Genomic DNA, 17,929 nt, shown 5'->3' on the forward strand with positions numbered 1-17,929 from the left:
AGGAATGTCTTGTTCATCTTTGTAGCTCCCATTACACCTGGCGTAGTATCTGTCTGTGCCCCTAAAGAGTAGACAAACATACATGAAGAGGTGGATCTTCATCTCAAACCCCTCAGGCCCTAAAATAGAAATAGGCTTTCTTCCACTGACCATTTTGTTCCAACAGTCTCTGATCCCCACTCCTGGGGCCAGCCCAGGGCCAAAGCCAATGCGTGAGGATGGAAATACCAGCACCTTCAACATCTCCTACACCAACTTCTTCCTGGTGGGCTTCCCTGGATTGCGAGAGTGGAGGCCCCTCCTGGTCCTGCCTCTTACTTTCCTCTACGTGACCATCGTCTCTGCCAATGCCCTTGTCATCCACACGGTGGCGGTCCAGCGGAGCCTGCACCAGCCCATGTACGTGCTCATCGCCCTGCTCCTGGCTGTCAACATTTGTGCTGCTACAGCAGTGATGCCCAAAATGCTGGAGGGCTTTGTGCATTATGCTAACCCCATACCACTGCATGGCTGCCTGGCCCAGATGTTCTTTATCTACTTCACTCTCCTTCTGGACTACAACCTCCTGCTGGTCATGGCCCTAGACCGCTACATGGCCATCTGCCACCCACTCCACTACAGTGACCTGATGACCTCCCGTCTGCTGGGCGTGCTGGCCTTTTTTGCCCTGACACGGAGTCTGGGAGTGGCAGTGCCTTTGGTGATGCTAACTGCACGAGCTCGATTCTGCCAGACAGCAGTGATCCGACACTTCACCTGTGAGTACATTGCACTGCTGAGTATAGCTTGTGGAGACTTGACCTTCAACAACCAGTTGGGGCTGGCCATGCGGTTGGTCACTGTGACCTTTGATCTAGCCCTGCTGGGGACCTCCTACACCCGCATCATCTATGCTGCCTTCCGGATATCTTCCGGAGGTGCCAGAGCCAAGGCCTTGCACACATGTGGCTCCCACTTACTGGTCATCCTCACCATCTACCTCTCTGGCCTCTCCACTTCCATTGTTTTCCGAGTAGCCAAGACCGTGTCTCAGGATGTCCAGAACCTGCTCAGCGCCATCTATTTGCTGCTCCCAGGAGCCTTGAATCCTGTCATTTATGGAGTGAGGACCAGAGAGATCCGGCAACATGTAGAAAAGATGCTCTGTGGAAAGGAATTATCCCAGGAGGTTAGGGAGAAGCCAAAGAGGCTGCAGAATATGAGAGTGAAGGGGAAACTGCCAGGCTGAGAGAACTTCATCAGCTTGGGGAATTGGGGCTGTGACCTCTGGGAACAAGAGATAAGCAGGCAGCACTGAGGGACAGGCTGGAATTTCCTGAGATTATGGAACAGGTTCAACAGCAGGTTCATTGTTGGTAAACTATTCCTTTTTGAATTCTTAGAATGCTCTGTTTTCACTCCAATAATAAAATTGCTTTTCCCTATCTATGCTTGTTAGTTTAGTTTCTCTGTCTTCTTCTCCCTGACTCCTGAGAAAGCCCCCAGTTAATATCTGGATATATGGAGCTCCACTGGAAGTTGTCTAGAGCAAGTCACACAGACCAGGACTTGCCCTGAACACCCAGTCTAAAATAAATAAACAGGCCAGGCTCTTCCCTTGTGCCCAGTCTCTCCCAAATACGGCATAAGACTTGACATGAAGCCCAGTCTGACCGGATATACAGGTTAGTCTAATGCAAGCACATAGGTTGGGTTCTAGAGTCCAATCAGTTCCAGACACAGATGAGGCACACAGGTCAGGCCTACCCCAGGTGTCCAGTCTAGCCCAAACACGTCAAGTCCAGCCAGGGGGCCTGCCAGTCTGACAGACACCCAAGCCAGGTCTTCTCCTGGGACCCAATCTCATCAAAAGACCAGACTAGGCCCTTATCTGCACTTGACCCAATCCCAAACCCATAAGTCAGGCCACTCTTCCATGGTAGCCAGTGTGATCTATCTTAGTCACCCCTACTGAAAAGACCTCCATAGAATGGAGTGTTCTTCAGCGATGTCCAAGAAAGAGGCTGTGGTGTCTGCATACTGTGCAGAACCATCTGTAAATCACCCGTTTTTCCTTCTGTGACTTGATCACAGGGAACGTCCCATGAAGCCATGCATGCAGGCTGGGAAAGAGAAGATATAGCAGGAGTGAAAACCATGGGCATGTGGGCCATTTCTTCAGATTACTTGTGCTTTCAGGACCCACTTGAGCCCAATCTTGTATATACCACTCCCATCTAATGATGGAATGCTACTGTGCATGCCCAACTTTAGGCTTAGTGGGTCAGACAACACCAGTTTAACAGGCAGCTCAGGTTGCATGGTAACATGGTCTTTGGTTAAGCAGCCTCTAAGGCCCAGTTGCAGGCAAAAGCTGTCTCACAAGGTATTTATCAAGAGGATGGCAGGGCTTTGCTCCAAAACCCTAAGGGCCTGCCAAAGGCTTCAAACAGCATCCCTATCTGCCACTGATACTTGAGCAGCCTGCATGGCAGGCTAGACCTGTTGCAGAGCCTTCTTTGTTCTGGGCCCCACTCAAAACTAGCAGCTTTTAGGGTCACATGGTAAATGGACTGGAGTAGCACACCCAAATGAGGAATGTGTTGCCATGTCACCTCCAAAATCCAAAGAGGCCCACTAGGCCTTATGCCTCTCTTTTGGTTGTAAGAGGAGCCAGACAGAACAATTTATCCCTCATCATAGAAGGAATATCTCATGCCTCATACCGTTGGACCCCTAGAAATTTCTAGGGTATAATGTCCCTGAATTTTTATCAGATTTACTTCTTCCTCTCTGACACACAAATGTCTTCCCAGTAAGTCTACAGCAGCTGCTACTTCTCGCTCACTAGGTCCAGTGTGCACCTCAATGTAATGGAGCAATGTGATGTGCTGTGGAAGGGAAAACTGATCAAGATGAACTAAGTTATGACACTGGGCTGGAGAGCTGATATACCCCTGAGGCAGAACACACGCATGGTCACCCAGACCCTTGCCTCTTGTACTTGATTAGGAACATCCAGTGATGGTCTTCTGCGTGTCCCTATGGCCACATCATCCCATGGACTATCAGAGCTCTCTTTACTATTGAAATGGCATGCTTACATCTCATCAAATTAGAGAGCCAACTCAAAAATTCATCATTAGGATTCCATTCTTCTAGAACCATTTTCAGTACCAAAACCTCTATTAGTCAGGGTTCTCGTTCTCCAGAGAAACAGAACCAATAAGGTGTGTACACACACACACACACACTCTCTCTCTCTTATCTATATATTCCGTTGACCCTTGAACAATGCAGGGACTGATTCCAGCACACACTAAGGATACGAAAATCCACAGATGCTCAAGTCCCATAGAGTCTCTCTATTTGCAGTTCTACATCCACAGATTCAACCAACCACAGATTGTGTAGTACTGTAGTATTTATTGAAAAAATCCATGTGTAAGTGAACCTGTGCAGTTCAAACTCATGTTGTCCAAGGGTCAACCATATACAACTCTCTCTCCTCCCGCCCCATCTCTGTCTACATATATAAAGTAATAGGCTCACACAATTGTGGAACTGGCAAATTCAAAACTGGCAGAGTAGGCCTCCAGGATGGAGACCCAGAGAACAGCTGATATTACAGCTCAAGTCCAATGGCAGCCTGGAGGCAGAAGTCCTCTCTCAGGGGACCTCAGCCTTTTTCCTCTTAAGGACTTCAACTGATTGGATGAAGTCACCCACATTATGGAGGATAATCTCATTTACTCAGACTCTACAAATTTAAATGGTAAAAAAAAATACCTTCATAGCTCTATCTAGTGTTTGATCAAATATCTGGATACCATGGCTGAGCCAGCTGACACATAAAATTAACCATCACATTGCCTAGGCTCAGAGCAAGTCTAGCCAAGTATGAGAGTGTCCTAGCACAGAGCCAATCTGCAAAGACCGAGGAAAGCTGTCAAAACAGTAACTGAACATACTCTGAAGGACAGATTTCACTGCAAAAAGTTTGGAAAAGTCTCAGAATATTTCAACAACAAAAAAATCACAGGCATTATAAAGAAACAGGAAAACACAAATCATTCAAAGGAACAAGATATACTGACAGAAACCACCCCTGAGGAAGCCCAGCCATCAAACTTTCTAGACAAACGTTAAAACAATTGTCTTAAATATGACTGAAGAGCTAAAGGAAAACAAGGATATCAGGAAAACAATGTATTAACAAAATCAGACTATCAACAAAGATGTAGAAATAATTAAAAGCAACCAAAAAGAAATTCTAGGGCTAGAAAAAGCAATAACGGAAACGAAAAGTTCACTAGAGAGGCTCAACAGCAAAGCTGAACAAGAAGGAAGAATAAATGAACCTGAAGATAAGACAACTGAAACTACTGAATCTAAGGAGCAGAAACAGGATGAAGAAAAGTGAACGAAGCCTAAGGGACCTGCTGGGACACTGATAAGTGGACCACTAGATGCAACATGGGAGCTCCAGAAGGAAAAGAGGGAAAGGGGCAAAAAAGATCATCTGAAGAAATAAAGGCTGAAAACTTCCCAAATTTAATAAAAGATGTGAATCTATCAATCCAAGCTGCTCAAGAAACCCCAATCAGGATGAATTCAGAGACCCACACCAAGACACATTAAAATCAAACTGTCAAAAGCCATTAGGATGGTTATTATGAAAAATACAAAAAATTAACAAGTATTGGCAAAGATGTAGAATAACTGGAACTCTCGTGTACTGTTGGTAGAAATGTAAAATGGTGCAGCTACTGTAGAAAACAGTTCAGCAGTTCCTCAAAAAGTTAACACAAGATTACCATATATTCCAATAACTCTGAGTACATACCATAAGAATCAAAAGCAGGAATTCAAACAGATACTTGTGCATCAATGTTCACAGCAGCATTATTCACAACAGCCAAAAGATGGGAATAACCCAAATGTCTGTTAACAGATGAATGGATAAACAAAACGTGATACACACACACACACACACACACACACACACACACACACACACAGTGGGATATTACTCAGCCTTAAAAAAAGGAATGAAATTCGGATGCATGCTACATAAATAAACCTTGAAAACATTATGCTAAGTGAAATAAGCCTGACAGAAAAGGACACATATTGTATGATCCCTTTTATTTGAGATACCTAGAATAAGCAAATTCAGAGACAGAAAGTAGAATAGAGGTTACTAGGGAATAATGGGAGAAGGGGATGGGGAATTATTGTTTTATATATAGACTTTTTGTTTACGATGATGAAACAGTTCTGGAAATAGTGGTGATGGTTGTATATTGTATATGTACTTAATGCCACTAAATTGTATACTTTTAAAAAGGGTAAAATGGTAACATTTATGTTATGTATATTTTACCACAATATTTTTTTCCACAATTTTTTTTAAAAAGAGGAAAAAGGTATATATTAAAATCAGAATTCTTATGGTGTCTAAGTAATTTGTCTTAAAATTTCTTCCCTGAACTCTCAAAGAACAAAAAATGCTTTTTTAATTTGACCTTTGTATAAAAATAAATGACAAAAGTAGTCGCACACAATCATTTAGAAATGTTTATCTTTATTGCATAATGACCTATTAGGACCTTATCCAGATAAAGGTCCTGTCAGCACTTCTTATGTGTTATGACTCAGTTTCGCTTCTATGGACATACCAAAGTCTCCTTACCAAAACTGAAGTCATCAGAAAAGAGGTGCCAGATGGGTGATGAAACCCTACTTAATCACTCCCTATTTGCAAGATGACTTCTTTTGCATTCCTAAAGCACCTACTTTGATTCCGAATATATCAATTTGAAAAAATCATTACTTTCACACACACACAGAAACAGTACTTTAAATCAATTGATCCTTTTGCTGCAATAAGATCCAGCAAAGCCTTACCACTTTAAGCAAGCCTACTACACCTATCTATGCTCAAGAAGTAGTTTGGCTAGTAAAGAAGTGCTGGTCTCTTCTAAGCCTTTCCTCAGGATCCACACATAAGACATTCATCTCTGTTCTCCAAAGAGCACACCATGGCTGCTGTGTTTCTCTCCTTCTCTTCTTCTTTTGATACCTTTTCCTTATCTTTCAGCTTTTCTTTATTTAGAGTGAACTGGATTGGATTCGCTGCTGGTCTTGTCCTTAAATAATACATTCCAGTCTTCAAACCCTAAAAGGGAAGTAAATACAACTAATCAGAAGAAGCTGTGAGAACACTAGACATTCAAAACCAATGTTTAAAATACATTTCCATAAACCAGGTCAAATTGCTTTCTAAACTTGGGGAATTATATCTCCTCTAGGAAGCCCTCTCAAAAATGCTTAAAGAGAGGAAGAGATGGTCAGACAGTATACTCTGTCCTTTTCACCCCTAAAACAAGCTTATCTCTTTGAAAATATCAAATTTTTTTGTTCTCTAGTCTTTTTTTGTGTGTTTTTATGTGTATGACTTCCAAGTGTACCTAAGAAAACATGTCTGCCTTAGATTATAACTATTTAGAGGTCCAGACTGTATCTCTGTATAAGAACTGATTATGACTACTTCAAGGATAAGAATCATCATCCTCTACTCAGCATCCCCTGTCCTGGAACATAAGTTCAATAAAAAGTTTGTTAAATAAAAATACAAAAATAAATAAATTCATAATTCTGTATAAACACCTAAAATATTACAAGGAAAAAGAATACATTACAGAATCACAGGTCTTACAGTCTTGGCAATGACTAGCTAAGTGACTGGCTTTTATCCTGCAGGTAGATAAAGTGGGAAAGCAATGGATGTTTTTGAATAGTGGGCTGACAAGTGTAAAGTTTTACTTTAGGAATGGCAGCAGTACACAAGATGTCCTAGAGTAGAGGTACCAGAAGAAAAGAGATCAGTTAAGAAGTTAAGAATAATGATGGTGGAATAGAAAGAAAGACATTCAAGAAATAGTACAAAGGAACAACCAATACCACATGGCAAATGACTGCATGGAGTGTAAAGGAAGGTAACTCCAAGGTTTCAAGCTTAGAATAAAATAATCCTAAAAGAAATAAGAAAATCCAAAGTGAGAGCTTAATCTGGTATAAAACCCATGGGTTGGTTTTAACACATTGGATTTAAAGTGAAAGAACTTCCAGGTGGCAATATTTAATATGTAGAATATAAAACTCTCTTCCAATTCTAAAATATCTCAAGTTGGTTGATTTCCTCCACCAACCTGTTTCCAGCCATAGAAGTGCATACTAGTGAGTTTGCCATAGTTAGGCTCAGCAATGTGTATGTTCAAAGACTGGCTTTGATCAATGAAAGCGCCTCTCTCGGCTGCCATCTTGAGTACGGTTTTCTGAGAGATTTCCCACACAGTCTTATAAAGTTGCTTCAGGTCATCAGGAATTTCTGGTATACCCTGAAGAAGGGAAAATCAAATGTTTATTGTACTCTGGTTGAAGAAAGCAGTATGATTAATAGAATGATGGCCCCAGGGTCTGGGCTTGGTTCTACTTCCAGCCAGATCTGACCCACTCCATTTAATACAGTATGATCCTTATCAAGTTTCCCAAGACTATTCACTTCTGGCTTACAAAGTCCAACAAAACCCTGTCTAACCAATAAAATATCAATCTGGTGGTAGTTATTTAAGATTCATCTTTAACTGATTAATGGCCAAAACATTCACTACTTTAGAGGCACTTAATAAAGGAAGAAAAAGTCAGAGCTAAGCAACAATAAATGACCCTTGAGTTTTGCAGAAAATACAAACAATCAGAGCTGTAACTCACAGGGACATGACCCAAGGAAGCAATAAGACAAAACCTTTAAATAAGCTAGGACTCCACAAACTCCACTTGGAATGAACAGAAATATGGCTTTCCTATTTCTTAGGTCTAGGGTTAGCCTGTATCAAAACACAGACTGGCTAATGCTACAGTGTCCATGAGCAAATATAGAAAAGTTACAGGAATCTTTATCTGTGTTGCCGAGCACACCAATATTTAGCCAGAGGCCTCTATCTACAAATAAATAAATGCTTCTTGATTCTCAGTTGCAAATACTTTATTGTTAAACACTATTTGTGGCTCTGTCTTTTGGACTATCAGTCTTCAATTCTCCGTCACACTTTTTAATTGTTTGACTCTAATTTCAGGCTTTATATCACTGGTCCCCAAACTTTGAAGCACTTGGGAATTATCTAGGGAGTCTTTAAAAAGACACTGACGCCTGGCTCTCATTCCCAGACATTTAATTGGTATAGGGTACAACCTAAGCTTCAGGATTTTAAAAGCTCTTCACTGCATTCTAATGTGCAGAGAAGCTGGGAATCACTACTTTATACTGCTGCACAGACAAGAGGGTAAGGCCTAGTATGTGAAGATGTATTTAACCCCAGCACAACGATGCAGAGTTGAACAGAGCTACATAAGCCGATATGACCCCAGTGAATAGCCACTCTTTCTCTACATTGCCTGGATTAAGTGAGAAGGAACCAATGTTCAACTTAGCTCCTGAAGAGCACGCTTTTTTTTTTTCCATTATGCACCTGGATAGAGCCATTGCATGCAATAATCTGATTTTTCATCTCTTCATTCCACAAGCCCCGCTCAGTAAGATCTTTCAGTAAGTGAGGATTTACAATCTGAAAGGAAAAGGAGAAAAGATGTGAAGGAATAAACAATGACAGGGCCTAAACAGGATCACAGACTTGGAGCGTAAAGTAAATAAGATCACTGAAGAATTATTTAACATTAGATTGCTTGGTAAATTCTATTTTTTATGAAACTAAGAGACCTATCCCACCACATGAAAGCTATATTCCTCTAAAATCTTGGTAGCTGTTATTCAAAACATAACATATGGTATTTTTAAAAGTGAAAAGAGCTAACACTCCCTAAGCTGGGCATGCAGAATGATTCTTTTTTCTCTTTAAGTAAGGACACAATAAATACTTAAGAAAATCAGAAATGTACCCATCCCAAACCTTACAGAAATTTATTTCAGAATACCTGCAAATTCACAAATAAATATCTTTTAAATTAGTGGTTCTCAACCTGCACATGAGAATTACCTGGGAAACTTAAAAAAAAAAACACTGGTCCTGCCCATCAGAAATTCTAATTTGTAACCAAGGCTGAGAATCACTACCTTACAGGATACTTCTACATATCTTGAGTATCATCAAGTTAAGTATCTGAGGCTATAGCATATGTCATTATGATTACAGAATAGTTAAACACCATGTGAACTCTAATATCAACAAGTTGCTTTCAAACTCAACCCTCAATCCTTCACTCTTTAGACAGATATTTATTAAATGTCTATTACATGCTGAAATAACATAAACAATACTAGAGATGATGATAACTCACTTTATCAAAACTTTGCCCCCACACTAGAATAAAGGGGCATACTAAATAGAGTAGGATTTACTCCCAACATCAGGCTTTTAAAAGCTTTTCCTGTAGCTCTGGTTGTGATCTTCTCACCTGAAATTCTCCTGACAAGACTCTGCGAGTGTAGATGTTACTGGTATAAGGTTCAATTGACTCATTATTTCCCAATATCTGAGCAGTTGAAGCAGTAGGCATCGGGGCAACGAGTAAACTGTTTCTTATACCATACCTAAAGAAAAGGAGATTATTAGGTGCTGGTCCTGAAGCTACAATCTGTCAGGAAGACAGCTACTTTAAGTCACTGGAGTAAATGCAGCTGCTGTGAATAATACCATGCATGCATTAGACTCACAAGTTGACTTCTGTATTCAACCCCTACAGGGATGCAACTCCACAGTATGGGTGGTATAGCTTGCCCCTCTCCTAAATGCCTGATTCCTAAACAGAATTAGCACAATTTTTACTGCTGGTAATCCTTACCAGGCCATGACTTATGCCACTTAGGAATCACAGCACTTGATACACTATCTTGCCCACGGAAACACTCAAATGGCTGTTGGAGAGTCCCCATCTGTATCAGGGTACACTCATTCAAACCTTACTCTTTCCTAAGTGCCTATGTGATCACTGTGCTAGACCCTCTGAGAAAACACAATGATGTGAAAGTGGTCAGATCCAGACATCTGTTACCACAATTCTCCATTATCTTGACTAGGATAATGAATAGAAAAAATTATGCTTAAAGTATATTTCTGACTTCCTCTATCACCTCTTTAATTAATTAAATTTCCTAGAAGAATGTTAACATCTTTTCACTCTATTCAGTGCCAAAGAGAGTGCTTAAAAACTTAGTATCTGAACTCTGAGAAATCTTCAAACTGTCCTAAGCACATCCTTCAAAGCTCAGCCTAAGAGATACCTACTCTAAAGTATCTTTCCTGACCAGGCAGACAATACTAAACACAACTGTCAAATACAAATACTTGCATTGCAAATATTTTTTATGACCTGCACCTTTACGTACATTTTATTTGTGTTACATGTCTTACCTTACTTAGTTTTAAGCTTCTCAAGCACAAAGAGCTTGTCTTTCCTACATTCCAAACCTCTTGATTCATACAGTACTTAGCACAGAGGCTCATATCCTAATCGAGTCTCTACAATTGAACTTTCAACCTCTCTATGTTACTTTCTAGTTGTGAGGCATCAAGCAAACCAACTATCTCCATGTCTTTACTCTCTCAGTAAAGTGGACAGCAGTTTTCTGTCCACAAACAGGAAAACGTTTTGAAAAGTCATATGTATATGACACATCCAAACTATGGAATTGTCTGTAATCACTAAAAACATTAGGTAGATCTGCATGTACTAAAAGAGAAAGATCTCCAAAATAAATCACTAAATAAAAAGTCTCAGAATATCAGTTTGATCACATTTATATAACAAAACTGTGTGCATATCTGCAAACGTACTAAAAAAATGTCTAGAAAAACATATACCATTCACAATGGTTATCTCTGAGAAAAGGAATAAGCTGGTTTTTTTGTTTTGTGGGACAAGTGGTTGGCAGAAGAGGTAAAAAGAAGAGCTTTTACCTTCTATTTTATTTCTGTATTTGAACTTTATTAATAAATGTGTATTCATGTATCAATTTTGAAATTTTAAAAAGTTATACATAAAAAATAAAGTACAGTATTTTGAGAAAAAACAAAATAAAAAATAGAGTACAGGTCCATTTTTGTAAAAACTGTAAATACACACATTTATACACACTCAGAAGAAAGTCTGAGCATAACAGACAAGAAGATACAAACAGGTTTTTTGGGGGGGAGGTGGTATTGGGATAATTTTCATTTTACTCCCTTTCCACATATGTTTTTCTAAATTATCTAACGTATTATTTGAGTAATAAAACAATTTGAAGGTAAACAGATATTTTAAAAGAGCATTTTAAAGCTACTGCTTCCTTCTGCAAACATTAAACACTTTGTATATGCATTAACCCAGAAATGACAGACACATTATGATAGAAAACAAAAACAACTTGTTTCATTATTGAGTCAGCAAAACATTCTGCCTGCACTCAAATCTCTTACGTCTATTAGTTGGAAAGGCCTACATTTTTCAATTTTTACATTTTTCTTTCACACAGTTTAACACATTAAACCCTCCAAAAGCTCTTCCAAAATCCCTAATTAAGTACTATGACAATCAATTCAATGAAAGACATTTATGTGCCCAATGTGGTTAAGCAATAAATAAAAGTGAAAAACATTTAAAAATCAAACAGACTTGGAAACTGAAGGTCTGATGAGAAAAAGAATTACCTATTCTTGGTATTTAAGCCTCTAAAACAAGATCAACTAATAATAACAATACCTACCAGATATTAAAGTGCTTTCATTGGGCCAAGCAATTTGCAGTTTACTATACATATAAAATACATTGTCCTAGGAAGCATTTTTAAGAAAACATTTCTAAGGATAGGTCATTTTAGTTCCATTTGAAAGAGAAAAAATGAATTTCAGAAGCTAAAATAACATACCTAAGTTCAAAAGAGCCAGGATAAAAAACCCAAACCTTCCTCACTTCAAAGCTACTTTACATCTCTACTTACTTTGCAATCTTCTCCTTGAGAAGTTTCCAGTCCCACAGGTCTGTAGGAGTAACATTCCACATGTCATACTGCAGTATCTAAGGAATAAACAACCCAAATTTATGATAAATCATTCTATGACAATTTAAAACTATGACAAAAACCAAGCAAATGACTAATTGCCATGCCTCCATATCCCAACAAATGCTGTCTTTTGGTAAAGCTGTGTAAGGAATACAAGAACCAGAGATTTTCCTGGACAAATTTCTATGTAGCCATGTTGATTAGAAGCAGGCTAAGAAAACTGATTAAGGCTTACCTCTTCCCCATGTCCCTGCTGAGTCCTCTCAGAGGACCCATATCATACCTACAAACCAGGAAATCCTAACATTCGTGAAAGCATGTTGCTGAGATGTATTCTCTATTTATTTGTACAGTAAAAGAATTACCCTACCCTCACCTTTCTTAACTGCCTTGATCTGCCTCTCAATCTACCTACTTAGCTAATAAACATCTATTTTCAAACAATGTAGAGTTCCTAAACATCAGCAGGAACTGTGAGAACTAAAAACAACATCTTATTTTACAGGGAGAAGAATCATGCTACTGATGATAAAGGCAGTTCAGATGGCAGAATTTGAGGACAGCTCCCAGAGTCCCACCCCCTGGGGTACAGGCCATTATACTCTCCTCCTCTTCAGTGTATACAGGACCCACTCACATAATTATGACAAATGTGAAGGGTTTCTGCGGATGCAATTAAGGTTGAAAATCAGTTAATTTTTTACTTAAAAGGGAGATTATCCTGGGTGGCCCTGACCTGACAAATGAAACCCTCAGAAGGGTGACTGGACTGGGCTCTTCTTGAAATGAGGGACTCTCCCTCCTACTGGCTTTGAATAAGCAAGATGTCATGAGTTCTAGAATTATAAGGAAATGAACAACCAGGTGAGCCTGGAGGAGGCCCTTGAGCCTCAGATGAGACCACAGCTTCTATCAACGTCTTGACTGTAGCTTTGAGAGAGACCCAGAAATTAAGACTGAGCTAACCCAAGGCTGCACTTCATGACCCAGGGAAACTGATACTGAATGTATGTTATTTATTTATTTATTTTTGGCTGTGCTGGGTTTTCGAAAGCTGCATGTAAGCGTTCTTTAGTTGTGACAAGTGGGGACTATTCTTCATTGTGGTGCGCAGGCTTCTCATTGTGGTGGCTTCTGTTGAGCAGCATGGGCTCTAGGTGTGCAGGCTTCAGCAGTTGCAGCATACAGGCTCAGTAGCTGCGGCACACAGGCCCTGGAGTACTCAAGCTTCAGTAGTTGTGGCACATGGGTTCAGTAGTTGTGGTGCACAGGTTTAGTTGCACTGTGGCATGTGGGATCTTCCCGGACAAGGGATCGAACCTGTGTCCCCTGAGCTAGCAGGCAGATTCCTAACCACTGTGCCACCAGGGAAGTCCATGAATGCATGTTGTTTTAATCTGCTAAGTTTAGTAATAGAAAACTAATACTTTGGAGTTCCCTGGTGGTCTAGTGGTTAGGATTCGGCACTTTCACTGCTATGGGACCTGGTTCGATCCCTGGTTGGGGAACTAAGACCCTGTAAGCCACACATGGCACAGCGAAAAAAAGAAAGAAAAGAAAACTAATACAGTTAGTATTCTTCTTAAGTCATTTTAACAATGATTAGTTTTAAATAAAAGACATTAAAATAGAGTATCCTTTTTACTCCACAGGACAAAAGGACCATATGAGTTTCCTATGTCTGATGTAACAAATTACCACAAATTTTGTGGCTTAAAATAACAAAAATTTATTCTCTCATAGTTCTGGAGGCCAGAAGCCCAAACTCAATATGTTGGGAAGGCCTCACTCCTTCCACAGGCTCTAGAGGAGATTCTGTTCTTTGCCTCTTCCAGCTTCTAGTGGCTATCAGTACACCTGGATTATGACTGCATCACTCCAATCTCTGCCTCCATGGTCGTGTGGCCTCCTCTTCTCTATGTCTCTTGTAAGGACAACGGTCACTGGATTTAGGGCCCACCTGGATAATCCAGGATAATCTCATCATCTCTAAACCCATAACTACATCTGCAAAGATCCTTTTTAAACCAAATAAGGTAACAGTCATAGGTTCCAGACATTAGGATGTGAACATATCTTTTTGAAGGCTACCATTCAGCCTACTATAGGAACTCACAGGCAAAAAGAACTTTCATCCACATACTTACTCCTTTGCTGACTGGAGAGCCATCATAGGTTTCATATGGGCCATACTCCTTGGCCAGGTCACAGCTGGCTTCCAAGGCTCCATAATAAATGGTTTCAAAGATCTGCTTATTCAATAACTGGGCCTCTGGACTCTCAAAAGGGTACCTCATCAGAATAAAAGCATCTGCCAGACCTTGTACCCCAATTCCAATGGGGCGATGGCGTTTATTTGATAAGTTTGCCTTCATGCCAAAAGATTCAGAGAAGAGACAACATTAATGAACAATAAAAGCAACACTGTGTACCAAATGACATACTCTATCTCAGTTTTCTCACACCATTCCAACGATAACCATTTACATGATGACTAGAAGGCTGTGACAAACTCCTTCCACCTTGGATTTCAATAATTACCAATAAGCAGAGAAATCTATTCATACCTCTGGGACAGGGTAGTAGTTGATATCAATAATTTTATTCAAGTTTCGGACAATGACTTTGGTGACTTCGGCCAACTTCATAAAGTCATATGTGTGTTCTGATGTGACATACATATTCAGGGCCAGCGAAGCCAAGTTACAGACTGCAACCTGTAATTTGAAGAAAAAGGGTCAAGAGTCACACGATTTTTATTTCTTCCACTGTGTCAATGACACTACCCTGTAAGCCTCTAACACTCACTGACATTAAAATTTTAAATTTCTTTCTTTGACTTCTCCCTCCTCCTCATTCACCAGTTCATTTCTAAATCCCAATACCTATTCACATATGTGAACTGTAACATGCACCAGTGAAATAGGTGAGATGGGGAAAGAACCATATGCTCCACAGCACATGGCTCTATTACCAGACATATGTCACACTATGCTCTAATTTTATACATATCTATATCTATGTATCTGTCAGTAGATGTGCAGTGTCCAATACAGTAGCCACTAGATTAAAACTAAATGAAATTTAAAATTCACTTTCTCAATTGCACTAGTCATATGTCAAATGCTCAGTAGCCACCTAATACAGAACACTTCTATCACTGCAGAAAGCTCTTCCAAATTACACGTCCACCTCACCCACACTGAGACTCCGACAGCCCTTAATAAAGGATTCAAGTTTCTGAATTTTAAAAAAGCTCTTCAGGTGATTCTTACTAACTACACTATACTAGGTGGTGAGCTTTTTCAGGTAGGGAACATATCTTATTTATCCTTATATTTTTAGGACTAGCACCACCACACCTGGCATATAGTAAACGCTTAATAATATTGAATGAATATACTTCCTTTGCGATTTTGATTATGACTATCCCAATCCAAGCTCTCAAATCAATTCCTCTCACCTAGACTCCCTCATGCCCTTCACACCTACTCAATTCTACATGTTGCCAAAGTAGCCATTTTTAAAACATAGCTTGAATCACATAAGCCTGATAAATGCTAGGGAGAAAAATAAGACAGGAAAAGAAAACAGTCTTGGGGCTAAGGATGGAAGGAGTGCCATTTTTAAACAGCGTTGTTAAGGAAGACCTCACTGACAATGTGACATATGAAGAACTGAAGAAGTTAGAAAGCAAGCCTCATGGCTATCTGGGGAAAAGAGCATTTTAACATTCAAAAATCCTGAGGCAGGAGTATGCTTGATATGTTTGAAAAATAGCAATAAAATTAGTAGGGCTGGAGCACAGTGAGCAAGGGGGAAAGTAAGAGCAGATGAGGTGGGATACGCAGTTGTGTAGGACCTCACAGGGCATTATAAGGCAGAAATGAGGTACTGACACATGCTACAGCACGGACGGCTGACACAAGAGACCAAATATTACGATTCCACTTATATGGAATGCACACAATAGACAAATCCAGAGACACAAAACAGATTAGCATTGCCAGGGGCTGGGTGAAGAGGAGAACAGGGAGTGACTGCTAATGGGTACAGGGTTTCTTATTGGGGTGATGAAAATATTCTAGAATTGGTTATCAGTGATGGTTGCACAAGCTTGTGAATATACGAAAAAATACTGAATATTTTAGAAGAGTGAGATTTATGATATGTGCATTATATCTCAATTTTTAAAAAAAGAATGAATGAACTCTGGATGAGTTAGAAAGTCAAAGATGGAGTATTGTGGAGAGGAATGATATGATCTGATTTTTGTTTTAAAAAGGGTCATTTTATTCTCCGCAATATAATTTATCTTGTGTAATAGTCATGAGTATATGTCAATTTCCTCCAGCTAAATTATGTTTCCAGAGGGCAGGGGCTGAGCCACATTCATTTGTATCTGAGAGCACTTAGTATAGTGCCTTACACATGGCTGGTGCTCAATAAGCTTTGTTAAATTAAAATGCACCCTTAACAGTATGTTCAACTCAACATTCTCTTTCTGACTTTTCACTTGTCATGTTTTCTTTAGGTCCTAGAATTTGGGATCTGCTCCTTTCTCCTCGTTTTCATGGTTTACATCCAATATCCAAGCAGCCTGTTATCTGACTAACACAACAATCTCCTTAAGCTAACCTCCAACCTCTTCTCACACTAAGCCATTCTATAACCAGAAGCAAGAGCTATCCTTCCCATCCAAAGGATGCTATTTTCCTTTCAGAAATCCACAAGGGCTTTCCTACATCTGAGACATGCCAGCTTTTATGTACTATCTCCCGTCCCCCAGTTACAGCCATCTCTCCATACACCAAACCTTAATGTATTGGCTCCACCAAGACAAATTTACTTTACACTCACTGCAAAACCTATCCCGGTCTCTGATCTGTGATACAAGTGGTTCTTCCCAAATGGAAAGCTTTTGCATAAACTTTTTAAAATATACAAATCTATGTCCCATTTCTAGCCTTGCCTCTTCTGTGAATCGCCTTAAAGATTTGAGATGACAATTTTGTCTCACCATTCATGCTTACATACTTTAAACTGAATGAGCACCCTAACACATTACTGTGTTTGTCCTAACCCTAACCTAAATAACTATATATTACTATTTTTCTCAAGTAAAGATCATTACAGCAATGTGTGTGTAAGAAAGAGTTGACAGTCTTTTCTACATGGCTCAGACTGAAAGATATTCAAGGGCACACATCACACCTCCTCCTTCCTTTATAGTATCTGTCTATTTTAGTGTCCTTCTGCTTATAGCAAGCTATGAAAACTCCCTTCACCCAACTCAAGGGAAATCATGTGAACGATTCACAAACAATTCACCAACTCCTAAGATTATTCTCTCCGTCCTCGAGGAAGAAGTTTTTCTACCTACCTCATCTTTGCTGGTATACTCTACTATTTCTGTGCACAGGTTGCTGCATTTGATCGTTCCTAGGTTCTGCTGGTTGCTCTTCCGATTACAGGAATCTTTGTAGAGCATGTACGGGGTACCTGTCTCTGTCTGAGACTCAATGATGGCATACCAAAGCTGCTGAGCTTTTACAACTTTGCGGACTCGACTCTCTTTCTCATAACTGAAAGGCAAAGCTAGTATTATTTTAATATTCCCTAAGAAGAATCTTAATTGAAGACAACATGAAGAGAAACACAAAAATACAAAACATTAAAAATTCTTAAATTTCTTACTAAGTTTTGCTAAGGAAAAAAAAATTAGGAATATGATATTCATTTTACTATGGCTAAAGCCAATCCCACTAAATCAACAATACCTTCCATAATAAAAAGGAATAAATCCTGAAGCAGTCAAATTGTGCTGCAGTGCTAAAACAGTACTCTTGTGCTATTATTTAATGAACTACTGACATGTGTGTCCCA

The 17,929-nt window shown here is 39.6% G+C and overlaps 2 protein-coding genes across 4 annotated transcripts in view; one reads left to right on the forward strand and one right to left on the reverse strand.

Annotated features, from left to right (window-relative positions):
* Positions 1-208: 208 nt before the first annotated feature.
* On the forward strand, positions 209-1,228 carry LOC130860859 (olfactory receptor 52L1-like). The gene has a single exon (XM_057749404.1). It carries the CDS (start codon positions 209-211, stop codon positions 1,226-1,228), a length of 1,020 nt encoding a protein of 339 aa, XP_057605387.1.
* Positions 1,229-5,546: 4,318 nt separating this feature from the next.
* The window catches only part of RRM1 (ribonucleotide reductase catalytic subunit M1), a 42,121-nt gene continuing 29,738 nt past the window's right edge, over positions 5,547-17,929 (reverse strand). For 2 of the 3 annotated variants that reach the window (XM_057749932.1, XM_057749933.1), the window contains 8 exons: positions 17,427-17,628; positions 14,611-14,760; positions 14,191-14,412; positions 11,981-12,057; positions 9,457-9,592; positions 8,514-8,609; positions 7,194-7,382; positions 5,547-6,160 (listed from right to left, as the gene is read on the reverse strand). In XM_057749932.1, coding sequence (XP_057605915.1) covers positions 5,975-6,160; positions 7,194-7,382; positions 8,514-8,609; positions 9,457-9,592; positions 11,981-12,057; positions 14,191-14,412; positions 14,611-14,760; positions 17,427-17,628 — 1,258 coding nt within the window. In that variant the 3' untranslated portion in view covers positions 5,547-5,974. The remainder of the gene's footprint in view (positions 6,161-7,193; positions 7,383-8,513; positions 8,610-9,456; positions 9,593-11,980; positions 12,058-14,190; positions 14,413-14,610; positions 14,761-17,426; positions 17,629-17,929) is intronic. The other variant, XM_057749934.1, reaches the window with a different exon arrangement.

This window comes from Hippopotamus amphibius, chromosome 9, assembly GCF_030028045.1.
Source record: "Hippopotamus amphibius kiboko isolate mHipAmp2 chromosome 9, mHipAmp2.hap2, whole genome shotgun sequence".
Classification (NCBI taxonomy): domain Eukaryota; kingdom Metazoa; phylum Chordata; class Mammalia; order Artiodactyla; family Hippopotamidae; genus Hippopotamus; species Hippopotamus amphibius.